This window comes from Lepisma saccharinum, chromosome 8 (genome assembly GCF_977018435.1).
Source record: "Lepisma saccharinum chromosome 8, izLepSacc3.1, whole genome shotgun sequence".
Lineage (NCBI taxonomy): Eukaryota > Metazoa > Arthropoda > Insecta > Zygentoma > Lepismatidae > Lepisma > Lepisma saccharinum.
Genome location: NC_139236.1, coordinates 79151407 through 79177091, shown reverse-complemented (window position 1 = coordinate 79177091; position 25685 = coordinate 79151407). Strand labels below are relative to the sequence as shown.

At 38.0% G+C, this 25685-nt stretch overlaps 2 protein-coding genes across 5 annotated transcripts in view; one reads left to right on the top strand and one right to left on the bottom strand.

Moving 5' to 3' along the window:
* The first annotated feature begins 7038 nt into the window (after positions 1-7038).
* On the top strand, positions 7039-15052 carry LOC145991567 (uncharacterized). Its single transcript, XM_083127609.1, has 3 exons — positions 7039-7413; positions 9180-9351; positions 14511-15052. Exons 1-3 carry the CDS (start codon positions 7215-7217, stop codon positions 14827-14829), a joined length of 690 nt encoding a protein of 229 aa, XP_082983735.1. The 5' UTR covers positions 7039-7214; the 3' UTR covers positions 14830-15052.
* A 4938-nt stretch (positions 15053-19990) lies between these two features.
* pps (protein partner of snf) overlaps positions 19991-25685 on the bottom strand; it is a 110170-nt gene continuing 104475 nt past the window's right edge. For all 4 annotated transcript variants that reach the window (XM_083127034.1, XM_083127038.1, XM_083127037.1 and 1 more), the window contains one exon: positions 19991-24122. In XM_083127034.1, coding sequence (XP_082983160.1) covers positions 22360-24122 — 1763 coding nt within the window. In that variant the 3' untranslated portion in view covers positions 19991-22359. The remainder of the gene's footprint in view (positions 24123-25685) is intronic.

The following is a 25685-nucleotide window of genomic DNA, read 5'->3' as shown; positions in this document are numbered from 1 at the left end:
AAACGAGACTGTCTCGATCAGAACGAGACGTATGGTCACCCTACTTTATATTGGCTGATTTTGTTATTTTACTTCGCTCTTCTGACAGCACTTTTTCGATAATCGCGAAGGTAAGGATGAGTAATAAATGGTACGATGAAACTGATGAAGGGACACTCACAAAGAGCACATATACCCTGTTCGGGATTCGAACCCAGGACCCCTGACGTCGTAGCGCGCTGTGCTAACCACTCACTCTGCCACGGAGGTAGGCAGTGTCTCTCTCTCTCTCTCTCACACACACACACTCATAGAATATGCTAAAATATGGTTACAGGGGGGACGCCAAGGGAGGTCCAGAGTAAGCTGCGCCCCACCCTTTAAAAATATCATGTGCAAATGTCGCGACAAAAATAAAATATAAATTTATAGAGACTAGATAATAGTGAACATGATGGGGAAACTTTAAAAGATTCGAACTCAGGATTTCTTGTTTCCAAGTGCACTCTATACTATTCCTGGGATTATGGAGATCTGAAACTTAAAATTAACACATTTGCAATACAACATATGAATTTGTATAATTTGCATTTATTGGATCACGTAATAACGATGCGAATATTAGGAAAATACACTATTTTTATTCGAGGATGTGGTTCAAGTCACCACAAAATTTTGACTCACACTAGACAGTCTGGGCTGCCACTGTATGCTTGTCTCACAGTCAAGATTAATCTCGAGAGCAATATTGCTATTCCATACCTGTAATGAATGTTGTATAATTGAAGACGAAGATCCATACTGTGTTTGTTCAGGGATGTAATTATATCTTGTATGCAGTTACATTTCAACATTTCATGAGCGCAAATCCAGCGCATGTGCAGTTCAAGGTTCTTCCTTATTGAACAAACTTCTGTAACGGAAGACCCTACCTGACGAATGCAATCGATACGTCGAGTAAAAGCTGAGAAACGTTTGAAAGTTCCACTTGCACATGATCTTAATGAAATAGTCAAATAGGCTGAAATGCCTCCAGGGAAAAGCAACCGAAGAAACAGTTTCTAACAGTGGCGAGGGAGGGGCACCGAATTTTGCCACCGCAGTAAGACCTCTTAATGGTAAGCCTTGTCTACCAACAGAAAATAAACTGTCCTTGACCCCGCCCCCTCCCAGTTTTGTCACCCAATCGCCGGCACTGCTTTCTAAACAGCATCTCCTTAGATTGATTGCTTTGTTGTTGAAGTCTTAACCCGTCCTTTATAAATTACTTTCTTACAAATAATAATTCGACTTCAATTAAACCACAGAAAAATTTACCTTCTCTGTGATTAAACATTCTGTTGTAGTGTTTATTCGAAGTTTATGCCTTCTTTTTCTTGTTTTGTATTGTTGTTTTTATAGCTTCCTAGAACTTCTCGTTGTCTTGCAACAGGGATTGTACCGATACCATAAATCCGATACCAGACCTAGAACGAGACATACCTCGGTAAAAATGAGACGAGACCGACATTTTGAGTCCGAGTTTTTCTATCTTTTTTCTAATTCTATTGAAAATTTTACACAAACCACATCTTACTTGACTGTACCACTTCTTCATTCATACCACGTGGTATCTGATGATTTATAGATAAATTATAGTTTGTTTATAGTAATTGCGAGATTAATCCATTATTTCCAACTCTGAGACTGTTCTTATTATGTTTTTACCTAAAGTTTCCGATAGGATAGAGTACTGAATGACCATAGCCTACGTCTATTCTCTATTCCAGATTTGTAACTTCGAAACGAAACGTCACACAGAGAAAAAATACGAAAAATTGATTGCTTTAAAGATATCTATGCGCTACGAACGTTTGTGCGTTGACACACCGTAAATATGATCTTATACATTTTGAATGACATTATGCAGGAATCAGGCACGTATCTAGAAATATGTTTCTATGCTTCGTGTCCCTCAATCCCAATATAATCCTTGTCTTCCAATAAGTTTAGAGGAAATTATACAACAACGACTAAACGAATATATTTTTCATTATTTAATTTTAGTACTTGATAAATCTTTCGGGGGTGGGGTCCGGACCCCCCACCCCTAAATATGTCCTTGGACAGAGCTAGAAGCAGCGTTTGAAGTGGAAAACGTCAGCTAGGGGATGCTGCTATGGTTTAACATGGTGAAAATGAGACAACTGGGGGGGATGCCTTGCAAAAATTTTGCTAGCTCGGGGATACCATCAAATATTTTTGGGCAATTAAGAGAAAATACACTGAGAAGATTACATCAGTTGCACAGTACATATTAATACTTCGTTTATGTATAATTATTACAACGAAATAATGTGTATAACCAAAGACGTATTTAAGGGAGGAGTCAATGGGTCCACCCCCTTTGGTTCAGTAAAATTACCAGAGTTACCTGTTCTATCCGCTTGTTCATAAAAATTTCTTCGGAGTTATTTTATTCTCTTAAATTAGAGACGTAGGACGGGATACGGATGGGAAGGAAATTACTTAATTCCACACACCAGATGGGACTGCAGACCAAATGTCTGCAATTTCCTGATACTTTCGGAATTTCTGCGATAAGAAACTGCATTGAGACTGTCAAATCAGTTATTTTTCCCCCTTTAATCATCTTAAAGATATTTGGTTTTTAAAAACGAAGTGACACAAGATGAACAGAAAAGTATCAATACTAGCGTGTGACTACATACACACATACACACAACTTTGTCGGGTCCAGCACCCCCTGTTATTATTTTACTTACATAATTATAAAAATTAATAATTACATACACAAAATAAAAAAGGTAAAAAAAATGTAAAGTGCTCCCCTGTGCTTAGCACCACGCCATGAAGGCGTATAGAGGGTGTGGGGGTAACGCCCCACACTTTCTTGATCCGGTCGTGAGTGAGTGGGGGTGATGTGATCAGCATCACGCCCCTGACCGCCTCTACCCCCAGGGTTTCCCCCAGGTACCCATGTCATTCGACGCTGGGTGGGCGTTAGAAAAATTCCTGGATTTGAACCGGCCGGAGATCGAACCCTTTAGCATGGTAGTCAGACGCGTTACCGACTTTTATTATTATTATATTACATTATTAAAGGCTAGTCCCCTAAGCGGAAGCTTCCCCCATCACACTTCATTCACTCATATCATTTCACTCAAATTTCTATTTCAGGACTTTTCAGGACAGACAATCACAAACATCCATGTCCGAGCCAGGATTCGAACCCGGGACCCCTGGCGTCGAAGCGCGATGTGCTAACCAATCCGCCACAGGGACCGACACCAACTGAGCCACCGCGAATTTTATTTCAATAATTCACCATGCATCCTCATATCATCCTCATAGTCACGATTACGATTATATAAAGCGAAAGCCTTAAAGGTAGCAAGGAACGTAAAATATACGAAATAGTACTAGTGTCAGAAATGAGATTTCTGTGGATTTAGCGAAACATGGGAGTGGGAGTAGTTAGGAAACAGATGAAGACTACATCTACTCTACATACGTCTTATTTGAAACGAAAAGTTTCGCGATTTGGGCAAATCTGGTTTCGAAAGAACTAAGATGGCAACAGTAGTATAACTGGACTTCTTGCAGTGTAAGGTTCCGAAGGTATATTGGCTATTGGGGAAGCGCCGATGCTGCTACGGGAGGGGGCAATGAGGATGCTTCACGTGTAAAAAAAGTAAACAACGGTTGGCGAGAGGGACTGTGCAGTGCGAGTTTTGTGAGTGGTGTCTTTCGTCTTTGTGTTGTTTTCGGGCATTGTCAATTAATTAACAAACGATGTTAATTACTTCGATGTTTCTGTAAGTATCAAATTACGTATTTCTTTATTAGGCTAATGTTCATTGTGTCAACAACGAATGTTTGATTCACTTCAGTGCTTATGCCAACATTTTTTCCTGATTAATAACTTTACTAAAATGTAGTATTGAATTGTAGTCGTACCAGAATAATATTATACGAACTACTTGGAAGACATGGGGCGCATGAGGTGGAGAGGCGCCCAAGGAGTGGGAAAGTTCTTAGAATACAGCTCCTCGCTCCGGAGCTGAGCGAGAAACTTTCCAGCTTCCTCTGCTCCGATCCGGAGCGGAGTGAACCATTTTCTAAAATTTCGCTCGCTCCGGAGCGGAGCGAGAAAATTTTCGATTCCCGCTGCTCCGCTCCGGAGCGGAGCGAACCATTTCTTAGAATCTCGCTCCGGAGCGTTGATCCGCTCCGCTCCGAAACCCTGATTGTAAATTCATACCAAATACAATAACCTACCTACCTCATCATCAATTTATGGCACCATAGAGTAATTTATTAAATAAAATACGAGCTCCTAACCGCCACCACCATTGAAGTGATTGAAGCATAACAGCATGATAACAGGCCACATCGCAGAGTTGCCACAACCAGAATCAAAATGTCAATTTAAAATTTTACATGTGCAAACTTTTACCTTTCATCAATAAATACGATTTCAAAACATTTATCAACCATACAGAATATTTTAGTTAATCATGATGTAACACATATATAGATCTTGCTCAGGATAGGGACAGATGGAAGGCCTGTGTTGCTGCAGCCATGAACTTTCGGGTTTAGTTTAAGAAGGCTAGAGAGTTAGTTAGTTATGATGTAACACGTGGAGTTCTAGCGAATCGTTGAAGAAACAAGGACTAGTTGTTGTCTTGTTGGCAACACTGGGCGCCTCCAGGATCACTCAGCAACCCAACATTGTTGAGTAGCAAGAACCCTGGAGGCGCTTGCTACCTGGTTGTTGAGAAGGAGCGACCGCGGCTTCACTCAACATAAAATTCTCTCGCTGCCTGCGGTCAACTGTCGTCTGCAAGTCTGTGGTAGTCTGCTTTGCAACATGGCGCGGCGGAACAAGATGCGTGGAGTGAAAAGTATATACTTGCAAGTTTGATTATGTAACCCAAGTGCACCTCTAGGTCGCGCATCCGATAGATTTAAATGGTAATAACTATTTCGCCACTATATTCTCGGAGAATGAGTCATCTGTCAACGGATAATTATGCACTGGCTTCACCTGACGTATATTTAAAAAAAATTCCAACCGAATAACGCAGTTAAAAAAAGTAATGAACCCAAGTAATGAACATTAAGTTTTTTTTTGGCAAAACGGGTGAGCATGCTCTTGCAAACACGTGTCCAGCTTGAAGTCGGGGGCACCTTTTATGTCGCTACCTAAGTTCAAGATTCGAGTTCCGGTATAAACATGGATGTTATTTGATTGATTTAATTCATTTTACTCTGAATTTTTGCCACTTTTGGCTAATCGCGAAGATGAGGATGAGTGATGATATGGTGAAGGAACACTCACAAGGAACAGCATGCCCAGGCCGGGATTCGAATCGGACCCCTGGCGTCGTAGCGCGATGTTTTAAACTCCGGGATGTTATTTGTGAATGTCGAGTACGTGTCCAGCTTCTTTTTGCAAGAAAAATTGGCAACAAGTATCGAGGCTATTTCCTATGTGAAATATATACTTTTTAAGGAAGCGTGATATCAAAAAATGCATCGTTTAGGAAGTGTGAAATTTGAAAATCCATTGGAAGGAGGGTGGTATTACAATAACTTAAACGATGATCATGCAAAGTTAATCACCAAGACAACTAAACATATTGTGGCATATTCATGTATGAACGCCAGTTCGTACCTGTTTATTTATATTGCTTTAATTTACATTTTCTTTTGCAGCTACGAAAGCATAATCAGTAATTCATAATTTAAACTATATCAAACATTATTGCGTGAAAACAACGTGATTTCTTATGGACACAACATCGTTATACAATTTTGCACACATTTTGCAACTTATACTCACTGTTTAACATTTCTGTTCGTAAGCCGACCTCCGTGGCTACCACGCCAGGGTCACAGGTTTCAATCCCAGCCTGGGCGTTCTTTGTGAGTGTCCTTTCATCAATTTCATCATATCATCACCCGTCCTCATCTTCGCGATTAGCCAAAAGTGGCAGGAAAGCGACGATAAAAAACAAAATTACTGTTCTTAAATCATATTTATTATTGTCCTATTAACAATGGCAGATTGATTGATTTGTTTTATTTTACTTTGCTTTCGTGCCAGTTTTGGTTAATTTGCAAAGATGGGAATGAGTGATGATATGATGAAATTGATGAAAGGACACTCACAAACATTAATGCCCACCACGGGGGCCTATTAACAATGGTATGAAACTATTTAAGGAATAATGATCTTATTTCAAAGCACATTCTCGAAATTAATCTTTGTTTCACTTATAGTGTAGCGTATGTTATAAGTGTTTTAACAAAGGTTTACAACCAATAAGGTCACACGCACACAAAAAAAGCAGAGTATTGTGTCGAACTTGCGCTCCTATACGAAAATAATCTTTAATTTAAACATACTTATATATCCTTAAATAAAATTGGCCACAACCTTTCTACACTCAGTGTCACTCCTCCATGGCCATTACGTATTATTTTGGTCGGAGAAAGAAAATTGTAACCACAGAGAATCTGTTGTAGCTAACCGAAGTTCTCAAATCAGGAATATCAAATTTCCCCCCAATTGTATCTCTAGTCACAGATCTAGATCTACTCATGCTTTACTTCGAGATTAACCACACACGTTCATTGGGAAAATAGCATCCGATATATATATGTCATCATCCATTCATAATCCATGAATAGTGGCACTGTATTCAACAGCCCAATACGTCCTGCCATTTTCGCTGCAGACGCCACAAGGCAACGCAATGCGATTTTCGATTGTTATCGGCTGGAACGTCGCTACTTCTCAACTCTGCATCCAGGAAAGGCCATAAAACTGTGTGACGTAGTAGGTCAACATTTGCTACCATGTTGAGCGATCCTGGAGGCGCCCACTGTTGTCTTTCTTTCTCTGACACATTTCGTCTGCTTTTTTGATGGGTCTTCCTCTTCGCACAACAGTTTTGCCAAGTTTTGCTACCTTGTGTTCTGACGTAGATGAGAAATGCGTACGAGGTTATGTTTGGTTCCATTAGCATAAATACAATAAAAAAAATATTATTTAGGCTAAGAGAACCAAGCATAGCTAGCCTAACCAAACAACGTAGGCATTTAGCCTGAAATCAAAAAGCATTTTTCCGTGATGTCAGAACACAAGATTGCTCAAGTGTTGTGCTATAAGTGAGACCAGCTTTTCATTTTTGGTTCGGGTGAAATTTCGAAGCCCGCGGCCCATGATCAAAATGAAAAACCCAAGTTCTGGAGATGAAGCGATGAATGAGATGGAAGACACAACACAGAAGAAACATTCAAAAAAGAAGAAACCGGGAATAATCTATGTAGCAACCATTCCTCCCTTCATGAATGTAACTAAAATGAGGGAATTGATGGGAAAATTTGGAGAAGTTGGAAGAGTGTTCTTGCAACCAGAAAGTAAGTTTTATTACATATATAATTTATTGTAAAAATATATAACACATGCATATAAAAACTGGGTTGTTTAAGTTATGCACAAAACCGAAATATGCAACAATGTTTGTTTATGAACACGCACAATTTAAAGTACAAGGGAGAGATCCTCTGTAATTTTCAATAATAATTAGGGTTCCGTATGTATAATAGTTTTCGAAATGGTTTTATAGGAGCATTATGAATCTAGATTACTAGAAACTGTTGTGGAAGTATGCGTGAAGCTTGGAAAATCTAATTAGCACAGTTAAAAGCTTCATTGAGTATCATTTACCAGAGAAATAATGAATTGAAAACTAGCCTTCGTGAACATCTCTTCTGGATTTGCTGTTGTCTCGGTCACAGAGTACTTGCTTGAAGGGAGGTGTAATGTTTGAGACCAGTATTGCACGTGGTGAGGTGTTGGAAGCAGCACTTCAAGTAGAAATTGTCAGCTGGGGGATGCTCCTATGATTTAACATATGATATGATTTATTTCATTGTACAGTGGCTGTTTTCCACAGACGGCATGGAACATGTCAGTACATTAGATTACAGTTAAGAATTATTTTTAAGTAGGTACAAGGGTAACAGTTATATATAGTGAAAACAGGTTTCTTCAAATTTACAGGAGAAATGACTGGAAAGTAGTTACGGAATTGAGTTCCTGTGGACTTCTAGAAGCTGGGAATAGTGTTTTTTTCGGCCGGTAAATAATGTCATTTTCGACATTAATGTATCTCCGTTGCACGATAGCTCGTGCCACCATTACCGCCGACTATGTGAATCAAATGTTCCGTGCGTTCGAATATGTAACCTCTCTGTCAGTGTAGCAACCACGCAGTAGTTTTATAAGATGACGTGTGAGCAGGTTTTTTCCAATTTAATTTTCTATGTTTGCTTAACCTAACCTTCTGTGAATGGTTTGTGGATCAATGTTAGCCTAAAAACCATCATTTTTCGGTTAATAAGTGTTAGTGTAGCAACCACGCGGTAGTTTTACAAGATGACGTGTGAGCGTTTTTTTTCCCCCAATTTAATTTTCTATGTTTGCCTAACCTAACTGAACCTAACCCAACCTTCCGTGAATGGTTTGTGGATCAATTTTAGCTTAAAAACCTTTTGTGGATAGTTTGTGCGGCATTTTTCGGTTCATAAGTTTGGAAACACTGCATATCAGCTGACTATAGACAACGTTGAGTCAAAATTTGACCGCCCTATTGTGTGTAACGAAAGCAAATTGGCAACATGAGAAAAATTACGCTTTTTTCAGTGACAAAAAAATAATCCCAAGTTGAAAAATGTTCCGCTATGCATAACGAGTTAAATGTGTTTTCACTATATCTAACTGGTACCGGTACAAGCATATACGTGTGTGAGGATATTATACATAGCATTCAAATACAATGATTACATCATAATTGGTTTGATTAAGGATTCTTGGAGTTCTCCTTGTTTTTGATGATGTTAGTTACAAGGTATGTTTACATACATTTACACAAACATGATAGATAAAATTAAAAAAAAATACATATACATGTCCTAGGAGTTCATTCAAGATATGACAATTAGCAATTTATTGTCAGGTACTCTTTAACAGAATAAAAACAATGATTAATAGGTATTTTTCACGTGCTTTTTATATGAGGTAGCTGACTGTGTTGTTTGGAAGGTTATTGAAACAGTGAACAGCTGTGTATTTTGGTCCTTTCTCAAATAAAAAAAAACATTGTTTTTTAAACATATTTCAGGTGGTGTGACAAAGAAAAAGAAGCCTGCCATGCATTTTACAGAAGGCTGGGTTGAGTTCAAAAGTAAAAAGGTTGCCAAAACCGTTGCTAGTATGCTTAACAATGCCAAAATAGAAACTCAAAAGAGGAGTAAATTTTATGACTACATATGGAACATTAAATATTTACCAAGGTTTGTTGCATTTATTTATTATCTAAAGAATTTGCTTTTTGAAATTCAATATTTAAAATATTGTTCTACACCTCTGTTCAACTGTCCAAGCTTATAAAATGTGCCACTTTATGTGAACAGGAGTTCGTCAATGAGTTTGTGACTAAAAGGATCCGGAGCTTGGTGCTAATCACACCATCTCCACTGTGACACAAATCTAAGAGAATGTGAAGCCTTACCATTGTACTCCCATGTGTATTAACTTTGTGATAATTGCATGTATTTTTCACACACACACACACACACACACACACACACACACACTTGCACAGAAGTCCACCACTAGTTCCTTTTTTTCTATTCTATTCTAAAACCTATTCCTTTGACACAACAAGCCTTTGAAGGCCAATGCATGTCAAGTCTTTGGGTTATATGTGGGCAGAGCATCGAATTGCACTGTCACTGTGTATTCTAAGTTTTCTATAATATTTATTGTGATTTGCAAACTGTTCTTAGCTAATTTGAAGAATTTCATGTGTGTGCATTTTTAATGCAAAAAAGAACAAGTACCAGTGTTTTTCATAATCTTGTCTTCACTAAAATTACCAAAGTAAGTTGTATTTTTCTTAAAGGACATTTTCAAGTTTTTCACATATTTTGAAAGAAATGTTGATTTTTTAGATTCATGTTAAAAAATTATAAAATATACAAGCCCATTCCATGCCAAAGTGCTACAGAAAAAAGCCATTTTCAACCTGAGCCTCCAAATTTTTTCATACTTTTTTTTTTTTTTTAGATATTCGAGGTCGTTGACCTTGACAATCCAACATGTGTGTTAATTATCATTTTAAAGGTTGTTTCAAAAATTTCCAGTGAGCCACAAATCACATCTCTAACTGCAACAGTAACTGAGTTATGACTATTTGACATTGACAAGATGCTGACCGAAAGGTTAATCTCCCCTCCGTAATTCCAAAACTTTGAGTATTTTGACACTGAATGAGGAAAATTTTTAGTATCGACTGCAATAATGGCAGGTACAAATTGTTGAATTCCTGGAAACACAGCTAACATGTGAAATTTCGGGCTATCACTCACTCTCTTGAGCCTGATGAAAATTCTCTCTGTATAGCTTTTTCACTAGAATCATAAATTATGGAATTTATTGTCAAAATGAAACAGTCCCAACTATGGATTCATGTTGGAACTTTTGGCCTGTGGTGGCAATGACGTGTTCAAAAATTTCTGTCCTTTTCAGAAACCACTATGATATCCAAATTCTGTGTTTAGATTTCCTTATGTTTTTTTGCTGTTGTATAGATATCTGTGATAGGAAATAAGATTACGGTCCCATGAAAATATCTCAAATTTCTAGGTAACAGTGAATGCAAACTGCATGAAGATTCGCTCGAATGGTGTACAAGGAAATCTTAAACAATCCTAATTTTTTTCAGAATTTAGAACGTCATAGTGTGTGATGTTCCTTTCTGAGCCAAGATCATAGGCGCCAACTCCATGGGGCTTGGGGGGGGCTCGAGCCCCCCAATGTTAATGATGTGGGGGGCAGAGCCTCCAAAATAATTTTGCTTCTCTTGTAAAGTTTACTCTGAATTGTGCCACGAACTTAACTTTAAATACACATTTGAAATGTTCTAGACTATCAACTTTGGGGGACTATGACCGGAGACAGCAAAACGTGACTTATTACTATATACTAAGTATATAATTATTATTTACTGTTATACATATATTAATCGGAGACATAATGAATTTAGCCAACGACTTGTTAAAGACTGTTTGGGAATCCCCTAAAAGAATGCAAAATATTTAGGAATATTTTTGATGTGAATGAGAAGGCTGGCCATACTGGACTGCGACCACTTTGCCCTCGTCGGTGGAAGTTGAGAGCCTCCAGTATGCAACAGATCTTAATGAACTATTGACAACCTTCTAAATTTTTTTGAGAAATTGTCTGAAGAAGATTCTACTGACACAGCATCAAAATGTGCTGGATACCTGGACACAATACTTCACTTTAAGACATTTTTCTTTCTCTCCCTCTACTGCCATGTGATGGGTCCAATAGAAGAGGTAAACTGTAAGATTCAGTTTCCACGCATTGGTGCTACAGAAGGGGAATCAAAACTAAAATACTTGACTGACATCTTTCAAGAAAAGCGAATGGGTTTAGAACAGTTCTGACACAAAGGCACAGAGGGCAAACCCAGCCTCGTTGATGAGGCAGAATTGCCCCGGCAACGTCACGTCCCTAAGACACTTGAAAATCCTGATGCTGTCATAACTCACAAGTTCTACACTCCAAAATATTATTATAAATCAATATACACTGACATCTGTGACACAGCAAAATCATGTGTTAAACAAGGACATGAATCTACAGGAGTACAAAAAGTAACAGCCGTAGAGAAAGAACGCATCTCAGCTGTGAACAGTTGCACAATGAACTTTCAGCAAACGCGATAATTCTTTCGCCAAGATGTGGATGCCAATAGGCTCTCCTTACACATGTCCATGCTTGGTGATATCGCCAAACAGAAGAAAGTGGTTCTAACCACCATCCGTGACATAAGGAAGTTTCTTTTGGAAGACAGCACCCTCCAGGAGCTTCTGCCTGAAGTTGCCAAATGCATGATGGTCCTCTGCACTGTGCCAGTGATGACAGCCACAGCCGAAAGGTCATTCAGTGCTATTCGCCAACTAAAGACATATTTTAGATCTACAGAGCATTCCCCGACATTCGCTATGAGACTCGGCGACAAGCTGTCCGGCATTAGCCCTTGTCTTTCCCGATGAACGGTTCAGCGACAGTCACTAGAGTTGGCTATTAAAATTACAGTTTTCATATTGTGTACTAACCTTGACTACATAAGGTGTTGAAAATGATGTTCCTCTGCTGCAACACATTCCTGGCATTTACACGTACAAGTTCGTCTACTGTAATTTTTTCGTACAATACTCTCTTTTAACTCATGGATGGTGTGCAGATTGTCTTTGTATACTTTATTTCCCCATTTTTATTTCCACTTTTATTCAGAACTGACCCTGTTACTCTAAACGTTTTTACGAGGTTTAATATAAGCGACTGTCGCAGACCCGTTCACCGGGAAAGACAAGTGCTGATGCTGGGCTGCTTGCTGCCGAGTCTAGTAGCGAATGTCAGGGAATGCTGTGTATAAATCTTTTCAGTCTTATTCTGTGTCCGAGCAATAGGTTTATTTTGTTGGTATATCCTAGATATTTCTGGAAGCTATTGGAAACCAGAAATAGATTTAGCTTCAGGTGTAGATAGATACCTTGGAATCAAGGACGTAATAAGGGGGGGTCCAGAACTCCCCACCACCCAAAAGACTTATTAAGTATGAAAATTAAATAATGAAAATATACTCGTTTAGCATTTGTTGTTTAATTTCTTTTGAACTTACGGAAAGAACGTATTTGGGGTCCACCCCCCCCCCCACCCGAAAGACTTAAGTAACTTAAGTATGCAAATTAAATAATGAAAATATACTCGTTTAGCATTTGTTGTATAATTTTCTCTGAACTTATTGTCGACAAGGATTATATTGGGATGAAAGGGGTTTGAAGGCCCACGAAGGACGTATTTAAGGGGGTCCAGGGGTCCAGACCCCTCCCCCCCCAAAGACTTACAAAGTACTAAAATTAAGTAATGAGAATATTAGCATTTGTTGCATAAGCGACAGTTATTAATTTCCTCGGAACTTTTTAGAAGGCAAGGATTATATTGGGATCATAAGGCTTTGAGTGACATTACAATGATGATTTATGTACACTACTACTCAAAATAATATGCATAAAATTTTAATCAAACTTACTTTTCTCCAACTACATTTAACATCATTTTTGTTATTCGATAAGTATTCAATTATTCATCTATTTGACATTAATTTCATTGCCAGGGCACTTGTTTTTATGTAAAATATTCCGATCTTAACTACAGGTAAGCTACATAATGAATATGCGCTGTTATATATCTATTCTTATAGTCTTTTCACCAACTCTTGTAATAATATAATATTAATTTAAACATTATTAGTATTATTATTCCTGAGACACTTGGTTCGGATGTTCGTGTTACCTCTGATGCAACAACTAGCTATATCCAGTGTTGCAAAATTGCCCAATTTATTGCTGTACCCTGTATAAAGATAAAATGACCAAATTGAAATTAGATTGAAAAATTGTAAATGACTATATCTCAATGACCAGTATTCTGATTTTGCTGAAACTTGCTTCATCTAAAAGGTAGGATGTAGGTCTTTCTATTGCATATAATGAACATTCTTCAATGTATATTCAATAACACAAACAAAAACAGTAAACATAAAAGCCAGGAAATAAACAAGGTATGCCAATTAAAATGGCCAAAGGTTGTGTGGTCTTAAGATTTAGATGCAGTGAAATGGTACACTTCTCAGTGCTGAAGTCCACTTCGGCAGGATCCCTAGTCACATGAGCATAAAGAGAAACTAAGCAGCTGATGCCACCACCAAGTCTGTTGATGTTCTCATTCGCCTTCTGCCAACCGGTACCTACAACTGGGAATTGCGAGTGTTGCACCCTTCTTGCCGCTTGGCAAGAAAAATGGAATGAGGTAACAGGAGTGCATGGCATTCCTTGTTGTCCCATTTCCATCAAGGTCATTTTAACTCTTGGACAAAGCTGTCACACTCATGGTCACTTGCTTACTTGCTTCAATGCCTGGACATTCCAATGTTTGCTGTGTCTGTAATGTTATTTTAAGTGTTTGTCATATTCTTATCAAATGTGTAGATTTTACTTTCCTCAGACAAACGTTTAATCTTAACAATTGTTTATCATTCATGTTGGAGATCATAGGATTTTAAGAAATGTATTTAATTTTTTGAGGAGAGCAAGCCTCTTAACTGTTTTTGAGGACAGGTTTAGCATCTCCTTACCTTTCTAGTGCATGTCCCTTTACAACCTTTTTCAAGCGGCCCTTTACATCCCTTTTTAAATTCAATCCTAAGGAGTTTAGAATAAGAGAATTTTTCCTCATACACTTTGGGGTGCGAAATTGCCATACGTGTCGATGTGCCCAAAAAATTGAACTCGTTCATTGAGAGTTTTATATTTATGAAACCTTGTTGACAGTAAGATTGGTTTTCTTTCCATTTCAGGTTCAAATGGGTTCATTTGAATGAAAGGCTAACTTATGAGCGAGCTGTGTACAAGCAAAGACTGAGAGCAGAAATCGCTCAGGCTAAGAGGGAAACTAACTTTTTTACTCAAAATGTGGAGTTTAATGAAAAGCTGAAGCGAAAGAAAAGGAAGAAGGGTGGAGAAAGTGGTGGTAGAAATGAGAACACTGATATGCAGCATAAAGATAGAGAAGTGGTTAAGAAGAAAACTAGAACGGAAGTGCCAAGTGAATCTGGTGATGTGTTGGAAGCAAGAACCGATTTATTCCGAAGCCTCCTGGGTAGAATTAAAGAGTGAATTGCAGATTGGTAGTTTTTGTTTTACTTTTTCCAAAAAAAAAAAAAAATCTTTCCAATAAAATGTTGTTTACAGAAGGAGTTATGTACAATTTTATTCTGAATGTTGAGTTTTCTGTTGTTTTTTTGTATAACATTGGGATGTTTACTCACAGTCCTTATCATGAAATCATAAAGTCACATCAGTGGTAATGTCAGTTATAATCTCTGTGAATCTTGTTACCAAAAGCAATTGTACCTTTCTGATCTATACTCTTTCGTTTATCTCTGGAGCAGGCAAACAAAAACAAGTGTCTGTGCAACTAGTGACGCGAGACTGCTCCACCAATGAACACGTGAGGGGGAACGGAATTGTGTGAGTGGGGGGGGGGGGGTGACTGCAGTTAGCAGCCTTCACAGCATCATGTACTGTTTCGCTCTGCCCACTCACAATTTCTCCACCTTCTCTGCCGCTATGCATGGCCTTCCTCCAGAGATAGCTGGGGCAGAGTATATCGTCTTTTGTCCGAGCTTGCAATGTTGACTGATGTTAATAGTTATTGTGAACAGAAATTGTGCAGCATTGTCTTTCTACACTGAGTAATCTCATCTGGGGATGTAGGCTGATAATGTTAAACGTACTAACCTGTACCATGAAAAGGGGCCTTCATGATGGCATAGGGGTAATATTGTCACCTTGTAATCAAGAGGTCCCATGTTCAATACCCGGTGGAGGCACATCACACAGTGGTTCGGATCCCACTTCAAACTGCAAGTTCAGTTCCGATTAGCCTTTTTGTGCATAAAGTGGACTTAAACTCAATCATTTACTGTAAAACTTTGCCACTTGAATCACAAACTGTTGAGCAATTTCTGTTGTGGAAGGATAACATATTGGACCAAACACAATTTAGCAACTGGGTCATTCCACGCCATTTCAACGAGGTCATGACAACCACCAACTCCGATTTAGATGAAATTTGGTATACACCTTTCCTTTATGGTTGAAAGAAACCCCCTAAATTTTTTTTCACTCTCTCAAAGGGTTTTCATTTTACAGCACTTTGAAATGTCATCAAATCAGTGTTGTCTGTCACTCTTGAGACCCTCGACACAAGATACCCTTGCTTACATTTTATTTCTTTTCTCCTAAACCAATGATCAGATCTCTCTGAAATTTTACACAAAGTTCAATGAAATAATGAGAATTTCAGAAAAAATACATCAGCACTCAAAAATTTTACAAATGCCTATAAAAAGACTAATAATGGATTTGTAGCCTAATTTTTGTGGTGGGAAAACTAGGTTACGAAAATCAGAATTATCATCATGTGGGTATGATGGAACCAAAAACTTTTGATGTTGAAAATCATTGCAAAAACATGCTCTTTCTCTACAAAAAATAAAATTTTTGTTTTTTTGGAAATTGCCTAAAATGTCAGGGTCAATCTGCACCAAATGGTCCAGCACTGGTCGCTCGACCATTTTTAAAATTTTTGATGTCATTGTAACCCCTGTACAAGGGTAGTTCAAAATAGGCATTATTTTTCTAAAACCAGACTTCCTTTGAAAATGGCGACCATTTTTGTTTCATGACTTGCAACATTTTTGGCCTATACAGACAGTTGCAAAAATTATGGTAACTCAGCTAAGAAAAATTCTAGATATCTGGAGTAAAAAACATTTTCAGTACATTTCAGGCTACATTTTATGTTCCATATCTTTTTTCACCACATCTAACACAAATGGCTGAAATTTAGGGTCAAAATTGACCGATATTCAATTTTGAAGGGAAATCAATGTATAGGATATTTTTTAGTAGTTAAGCAATGAAATATCAGAGCTGTAATTTTTGTTAGAGGAAACATGTACATCCAAAGTTTCAGCAGAAAATATTTGACACACAGCCGTACACACCTTTTCTTTGATAATAGCTACTAATATAATAATTGTAATTGCATGATAGTTCATTAATAGTAAATAATTATAATTGTAACTAATAACGTAAATGTGTCTGTTTTTGCCAAACTTCCCACTGTTGAAACTTTGTTATCATGTAATATCAATCTCGAAATTTTTAAAAGGTACCTCTTTAGGCAGTAAATATAAAATTTTATTAGGTTCCCAACCAGATATTGGTTTGATTTCAGTTTTAAGTCAACTTTATGCATGGAAGGCTAATCGAGACTGGACCTACAGTTTATTAAAGTGGGATCCAAACCAGTATGTGCCTCCACTGGGTATCGAACCAGGGACCCCTTGATTACAAAACGTCGACGTAACCACTATGCCATTGGGAAAAACTTTCTAACCAGACATATATTTGGGGCCCAAATTTTGAGAAAAAAAGTATGAAACATAAAATGTAGCCTGAAATGTACTGAAAACAATGTTTTTTACCCCAGATATCTATAATTTTTCTTAGCTGAGTTATCATAATTTTTGCAACTGTCTGTATAGGCCAAAAATGTTGCAAAAATGGCCGCCATTTTCAAACGAAGTCTGGTTTTAGAAAAATAATGTCTATTTTGAACTACCCTTGTACAGGGGTTACAATGACAAATCAAACATTTTAAAAATGGTCGAGCGACCAGTGCTGGACCATTTGGTGCGGATTGACCCTGAAATTTTAGGCAATTTCCAAAAAGCGTAAACTTTTCGTTAGAAGAAATAAAAAAACAAAAAAATATTTTTTGTAGAGAAAGAGCATGTTTTTGCAATGATTTTAAACATCAAAAGTTTTTGGTTCCATCATACCCACATGATGAAAATTCAGATTTTCGTAACCTAGTTTTCCCACCACAAAAATTAGGCTACAAATCCATTATTAGTCTTTTTATAGGCATTTGTAAAATTTTTTGAGTGCTGATGTATTTTTTTCTGAAATCCTCATTATTTCATTGAACTTTGTGTAAAATTTCAAAGAGATCTGATGATTGTTCAAGGAGAAAAGAAATAAAATGTAAGCAAGGGTATCTTGTGTCGAGTCTCAAGAGTGACAGACAACACTGATTTGATGACATTTCAAAGTGCTGTAAAATGAAAACTCTTTGAGGTAGAGTGAAAAAAAATTAGGGGGTTTCTTTCAAACTTAAAAGAAAACTCCGAAATCGGAGTTGGTGGGTGTCAAAATCTTAGTTTTTTTGCGTTGATTTGATGTGGAATGACCCAACTTCCTTTGTACTTGTGTAATGACCACCACTACTGGCCCTACATTAAATCTGACTTGTAAATATTACATAAGATGTTGCATTTCAGTAATAAAGGTAAAGTTCCCTGTGTGTATAGCTCCATGCCATGAAGGCGCATTTAGAGGATGTGAGGGTGGGGCCCACATATTCTTGATCTCCGCCATTTTGGAGGTGATGTGATCGGCACCACACTCCAACCACCTTTAACACCTAGGGTTATCCCCAGGTACTCACAGATCTGGGGCACTTTATGTGGGTGCAAGGCTGGAAAAATTCAGACAGATCACAGACCCTTGATCTGCATGGCGGTAAGACGACATACAAACTAGACCCCTGCTGATCAACAAAGGGTGAATGAACAACTACAAATAAACCAAAATAAGATAAAAATTGGAATATCTGGTGCTAATCATTACACAGAACACAGGAATAATATGAACAGTAGTTGCGATGCCAAACTTCTGAAACATTGTGCACACACACACATTACATATGATGATCAATAATTTGGCCATCCATCTGTTGGTGTGTGCTGCCACAGCCAAAAATTTTTCAGTTCAAACTTTCTAAACGTGGATCATATATTCCTCACCGTGTGCTTGTTACATTTAAAGCATTTTTAAGGCGAAGAGGGACAATTATGCACCAGACATGCATTTATTCCAATATCGTCGGAATGAGCAATGCTGCTAAAAAGATCTCCGCCAGAAATGAAGAGTATGAATTTCTCCCCATGTGGCAAGTGGAAGCGGTTTCCTAAGTTGATTATTAAGCCTTATACGATTTTTGAAAAATATGATGAATTAGTATTTACCGAATCCCATGTATTCCTTATGGGACATCAACTTCAACTTGAAGTTACGGCTCATCAAATGGGAGTTTCAACTTTTCCTACTACTATGACATAGTTCAACGTGTTCTTTTCCGTCCATGTACTTTTCTACGTCATCGGATGTTTGATATTCCCGAGAGAACCAATAAAATAATGGTCCCATAAGCCTAGTGCATTTCTCCTTGCCTCCTACGGCCATCCTGGCAGTGTTGCCAAACCTGATGAGCTAAATTTCACCATTAATATAGCTAAAGAGGACTTTCAAGGAGCTAGATTAACGAAGGCTGCATAAAGTGCCTACTAGGGCAATTTTAGTTCTCAGAGGGGTGGGGGTGCTGCTATTACCGTTAGCTTTAAAGTGATGGCAATTTATTCTGTTTTCACCACCTAGATATGGCGACATAACCCATCTCAATAATCCAATGATGTTAATATAAAATCGAAAATAAAGGGTTCCCGGATAACAAAATTGTCATCTTCATCTTAGCCACAGCGCTATATATAAAAATACATGGGACGGAAAGAAGAGGTGGGTGATGCAGCATATAGCTATACGAATATCACGTCACGTGCAAAATGTACACTCATGGCAAAAATTGGTATTTATGGGCCGGAGCCAGTGGTGGCATCATATTGGGCAGAGGGCGGGTGCCACAGTTCAGTCAAACGAGTGCACGAAAGAGCCAGATCTGGCTCCAAAAGAGCGAAGTTGGCAACAGTGATCAGCAGCTACCCCAGCGAGAAAGACCTAGGGGAAATTGTCCCTCCTCGCCTTAAAGAAGTTTTCCTAATTTGAAACAAAATTTCACACCCTTCATTTTAGTAAGTGTAGAAAATCACCAGGAGCACAGAACATAACTACATGCAAATTACACAAACTGAAAAGTAAACTTACAGAATTCCACTTAGTGGTCCTACTAGGGAAGTAATTCACTTTTTTAAACAGACCTTGTACATAATGTAAAAAAGCAATGGCATATTTATATTTTCCAAAAGTAGTAAAATGTATCGTATGCAAGTTAGCTGCATAACGCTAGTTACAAAGTGGCACCAGTTTGCAACATCAATGCTCATACATGTATTCTGGTTTCATACTTTGCAAACATTTTCCATTCTAGTACAAGAGGCTTTCAACAACTTCATTTCAGCAGTCAAAGAGTGATGGTAGTTACAAGGACAAAATTTGAAATGGGGATTGTTTTCACATAAATTAGCCTTTTATCACAGGCTAAATCCTCAGGTTATTTTCCTAGAAATAGATTAACAATATCTGATTTCAATTTTTTTTCCATGTGTCATGGACCAAGTAGGATCAACTACTAATCAGCAATTAACAATAATACAGTTTTATTGAATGCAGTAGTTGTAATTCATTCTCAAAAACTGAACAAAACATTTTTTGTCACCTCTTACCTTTTTTTCTGTAGCAATATGTACAAAGGTAATGAGAAATATGACGTACAGCAAAATGACAAACCAGTGCAATTTATGTCTGATCATAAGAAAAACTAAATGTTTTCTTGTCAAGAAATGTAAAAATGCCAAACAAATTTTAAGTTCTTAGTACTAATCTGACAACTGTAATGAACATTCATAACAATTTTCTAATGAAACAAAGTCAAACTTTGCATGGAGATACAATAGAAAAGTCTAGGGAACAAGTAACAGTAAATGTAATAGAACTAGTTACACATTAAATCAATTTCTGTATTTCTGTACGAAAAAAAATATATGAAAATGATACAAGTATTTACATTATGTGGTGATGATTGTTTACACACTATTTACATATCATAGAAACTTACATGTAAAAATGACCTCACATTCAATCGATTGCTATTCATACAGTCTGCATGAAAGTTTATTTTTATTAGTGGCACATTTCATTAAAAAAATACTCATACATTCTCTTAAATCAATTATGTTTGTATTAATCCATTTTAATTTATGTTTTCAACATGCACACATACTAACTCAAATTTATTTATCTCCGATGTTTACATATAAACAGTCAATGCCAATACAAAGTGCACTATAATTCATTTGGTGTAAAAGATGCTGTAATGCATTTTCTTTTCAAATGATTGAGCACTTGTACTTTTATTTTGAATTCAGTTTTCATGGAATAGTTCAGGAGTCACTACAGTGGAATTCGATTTAATATTTTTTTCAGGGAGCCACGGTGAATGAAATGTAAAAGGCAGAAAAGGGTAAAATCTGGGAAAATTTTTATAACATTGTGTTCTGTGAATGTGTAATGCGGGAAAATATAAAAATCGAGATTCCACTGTTTAAATATCCCACCCACCCCCCTGGCACAGACACACAGTAATGGTAACCCTTCAAAGAACTAATGCACTATCATTTTATAAAATAAGCTTTTGTAATTTACTTTCTCTATGCAATGATTTATAAAAAAAATTGCTAAAATAATATATATTTTTTTACATCTGAAACGTTGGCACAACATTTCCCTACAATATTTTTACTCTTTTATTAAAAATGTACACACTTAAAAAAAAAGAGAGAAGCAATGATAAACATGGCACACAAACAAAATAAATTCCACACCATTCAAACTTGAATTCAAACGTAAAATTCACTTGAAAATGTGCACCTGCTGTAAAAGTGCCTTCACTTCACCCACCTCCAATTTCCAACATGTTTTTTTTTTTAAATTTCCTTTCCGAAGGTTTGATGGTCTTACACCACAGGAAAGAAATAAACACTTTCCTCTTTGTGTAAATGAACTGTACATTTATACACAGCTGTACAAGATTTTCAAAAGAAACCAACTTATTAGTTTGTCCAATTAAAGAGAAAAACAACTGTCATGGATAACATTTGCATTCATAAGGTCAGAGAAGCAACACAATCTTTACACAATAATGTCTTTTAAATTTACATATGTGCAAATGTGGATTACTTGATGATAACAATGACAGAAATCACACAGTACTTTATACTTTTCAGATCATGAGAACAATACTTAGTAGTACACTAAATTTACTTCACATATTGGCAGCCTGAAGGTAATAAAATGTTTCAAGAGAGAAATTGCTCACAAAGAAACCTACGTTATAATGCCCAAATGAAAGGTGTTTCATTTGTACTTAAAATGATTGACTATTCACAAGATATCACTACCATACCCATTAGGTCTGAAGTAAATGCGAGAAGCTAAAATAGAAGGAGTGTACGAGTGTAAACATTTTGAGACTGATTTCTTTACTCTCAATAAAATACCCAGACATTGAGTAAACTGAAAAGAGAATATTCAAGCTCAAAATTTATGATGGGACTAGACAAATCAGGTGAACAAACATGAACCTAACCACTCTTATGGAAACATATGCCTTTTGGTACAAGCAGCAATGTGCTTTATTAACACATATTGTGAGATGTTTATAACCAAAGATTTCGTAGCTGAAAATTATTTATAATTACAACACACACAACACAATATTTCTACAAAACATATTGTTTTTATGTACAAGAGTTTTTTTTCTTTTGAGATCACTGACAACATCTATGCATCCCTGTTTTCTTCATAACTGCTAGATCTTCGTTTATCACCTGCGTAATATGACTTTTTATCCTGTGATCCTTCGTCACGATTCCACTGTCTTCTATCGTCCCACTTTTCCCGATCATGATACGAACGTCCACCACGATAATATCCACGGTTCGGTCTTCCCTTGAATCCACGATTACCACTAGAACTGCCACTGTCGGAATGGTCCTTGTTCCAAAATCTTCTGTCACTATTCTTTCTGGACTGCCACCCTGAGTCGGGTCTTGAACGCAGACGATAGGAGTCATCCCTTGGTCCTTCGTCGTCATGATACTTCCGTTTGTAGCTTCCCCTTTCATCTTGCCGAGTGTCGTAGCTCCGAGTTCTCGGATCGAAGTTATAATTTACGAAAGGTGGAGGGGGAGGCTGAACTGTCATCGGCATGGGGGCTGCCGGTGCAGGGTACGGAGCCCCCATGGCATACGGAGCAGGTATTGGCGGTGGTCCGTATGGGGTAGGAACGATGGCAGCATGATAGCCTGCTGGAGGTACCATGGCGATCGGCGGTGGCATTGCCGAACCTGACGGCAGCGGCGGAACCGGTGGTTTGGCAGCAGCAACTTCTGGGGGAGGGTATGGTGGGTACGGCGGTGGATAACTAGGTTCCTCCGCTGGGTACGACGGATACTTAGTCACATTCTGCGACTCGGTTCCTTGGGTCACATCCTCAGCAGGGTACGAAGGGTACTGAGTTACCTGATATCCTTCAGGCTCCAAACCTGGTGGCGGTGGCTGTTCCATTGATATGTTGGTTTTATGTTGCACAGGAGGCGGAGGTTGTGAGCAATCGATTTGAGGCGGTGGATACTGTGCATTGAACGGAGGCGTAGGTGGAGTATCGCAGCCGACGACCATATCCACCTGTTCCATATTCTCCATTTCCGCAGCTTTCGCTATCAGCTCCGAGTCTGAAAGATTGCTCAAACCTTTCTGATCCGGAGCCCGTCGTGGGTCCCTTTGACGTGGATCTTTAATCCCCACTTTCGACATTGATGCTGTCGGATTTGAAATTTTCTCCACGACAGCTTTCTCTTTCACTTCTTCTTGCACCTCTGGTTCAGCAACCTCGCCACCGTAATTCTGAACGATCGGGTCACACTTTAAGTTAAGAGTCTTATCATCCTGCTTTCGAATTTTGGCCAGCATCTCCTGCAAGTTTTGTGGAAGATTAATTCCAGAACCATCCTCGTCTTGTGGGGGCGTGAACGAACCAGACGGACTGTAAGCTTCATTTTCATCACTGGGAACCGAATTCACGTTTGCAACGGAACTCTTTAAGCTGCTTGTCCCAGACCCGGTTTTGGCTTTCAAGCTTTCCAGTTGCTGCCGTTCTTCTTCTATCTTCCTATCCAATTCCTCCACTTCCTTTTGCAAGTCTGCTGTACTTTCGTCAATGACACTGTCGCCTGGACTGTATGGTGAATCTCCATCTAGGGAATTGCTACCAGACGTCAAATCTTCACTCAACCTCATTTTCCTTGCATTTTTGTTGCTTGCCTTGGGATGCCGCTTTCTCTTTCCCTGAGCAGCTTCTAGAGACGACACGAGAGGCTCAGAAACGGTATCCATCAGAGGTGGGGTGTAGGACCCTTCATCATCTGGGGGTGGTGGATGTGGGGGAGTAAAACTTTGAGAATCAGGTACAATGGGAATAGCAGCTGCATCATCTTCTGAAGGAAGGGGTGGAGTGTAACTTCTATCGGGAGGCACAACGGTTTCTGAAAGAAAAAACAAGTTATTTTCATAATTTAATGGACCATAAACTCAGAATTTACAACTTATATATATTAGAGACCATATCTTACATGTTCCAAAGGTAAAAAAAGTTAAAGTTCGCCGTGCAGTTTGCAAATGCCATGAGTCATATGTGGGGGGTTAGGGCCCCACACATTCTTTGATCTCGACCATTTTGGAGATGTGATGATATCAGCACCATGCTCCGGCCACCTTTACAATCCCAGACCCACTTTATGTGGGGACAAGGCCTGAACAATTTAAGACCGTAGATCAACCATCCTGGGAATCGAACCTGCAGCTCTCACGTCGCATGTCAGATGCCAAACCAAATAGACCACTGTGGCTCCACATGTTTGAAGGTCACACAATTTTGTTCTCCAATTTTAGAATACGTGTTGCAAATAATAAATACCATGAGATTAAAAAAAAAATCCCTGGAATATTTATCACATTTTCCTACATATCTAAATTTGATTTATTATAACATAGTTAATCTTTTTGTTACAAAAGACAATCTCCGAATAACACATACTCAGTTCTTGTTTGATAACAAAAAACAAGCAAGCCTTTGCATGCAAGGTTTTTCTGTTTTAGGTGACATCACCATGTCCCTGAATTTTTCATTCACATCGGTGAAGAAAATTCATGCAGAATTCACTCCGGGTGACAAGAATTTACACACTTCCAGGAATTGCAAGTTGGCAGACACCCTTCAATTACAGTGGAACTTTGATTTTCACTCAAACACTTATAACATTTTGCTGTGTTGCGACCATTAATAATGAATGTGTAATGTGGAAAAATGTGGATTTTTACATTTGATTCCACTGTACTACTACTATTACAATTAATTCCTAACCTAGCTAGAAACTAGGGTTGTGCCTGATGATTTTTTAAACTAATACATATTAACAATTTAAAAATTGTTTTCAGAAAATTATAGTTTGTTACAAACTCCCATTTATATATCATAAGTGCAATCACACCCTCCTGGCCTCAATAAGGCCACTCTGTAACTTTCCCAACCAAACCCCACAGTGCCCTCCATGCCAGAGTGGTTAGCACAATTTGCTATCATGCCAAATCCCGGTATGGGTGTGTTTTGGGAGTGTCCTTCATGTGGCAGAAATATAAAGTAAAATAAACTAAATCAATCAATTCTCAAATTGACCCCCCACACCCACCCCTGACACCACACCATACTGCTTTCAATTTTTGACTAACAAGCCTGGTGAGTGAACAAAGTTTCAGCTTGAACACTCACTTCCATTTCTCCCATCTCTATCTACAAATAATGATGATGATGCTGTAAAAATTTGAACTTTTCCAGTGTCTGGGATATGTTCCCTATTTCCTTCTCATTTGCTCTTCCGACCATCCATCCTTCCATTTGCTATGTATGTAAGATTTGTGAAACAGAATGCAATATAACAATACAAACAAACTCTAAAAGTGTGTGTGTTCATCTGAAGTTTCTTGTGCAGGCTCTGAAGTTAGGATCAGAAAGTTGTATAACTACATATAATGTGGTTTTACAAAATAGT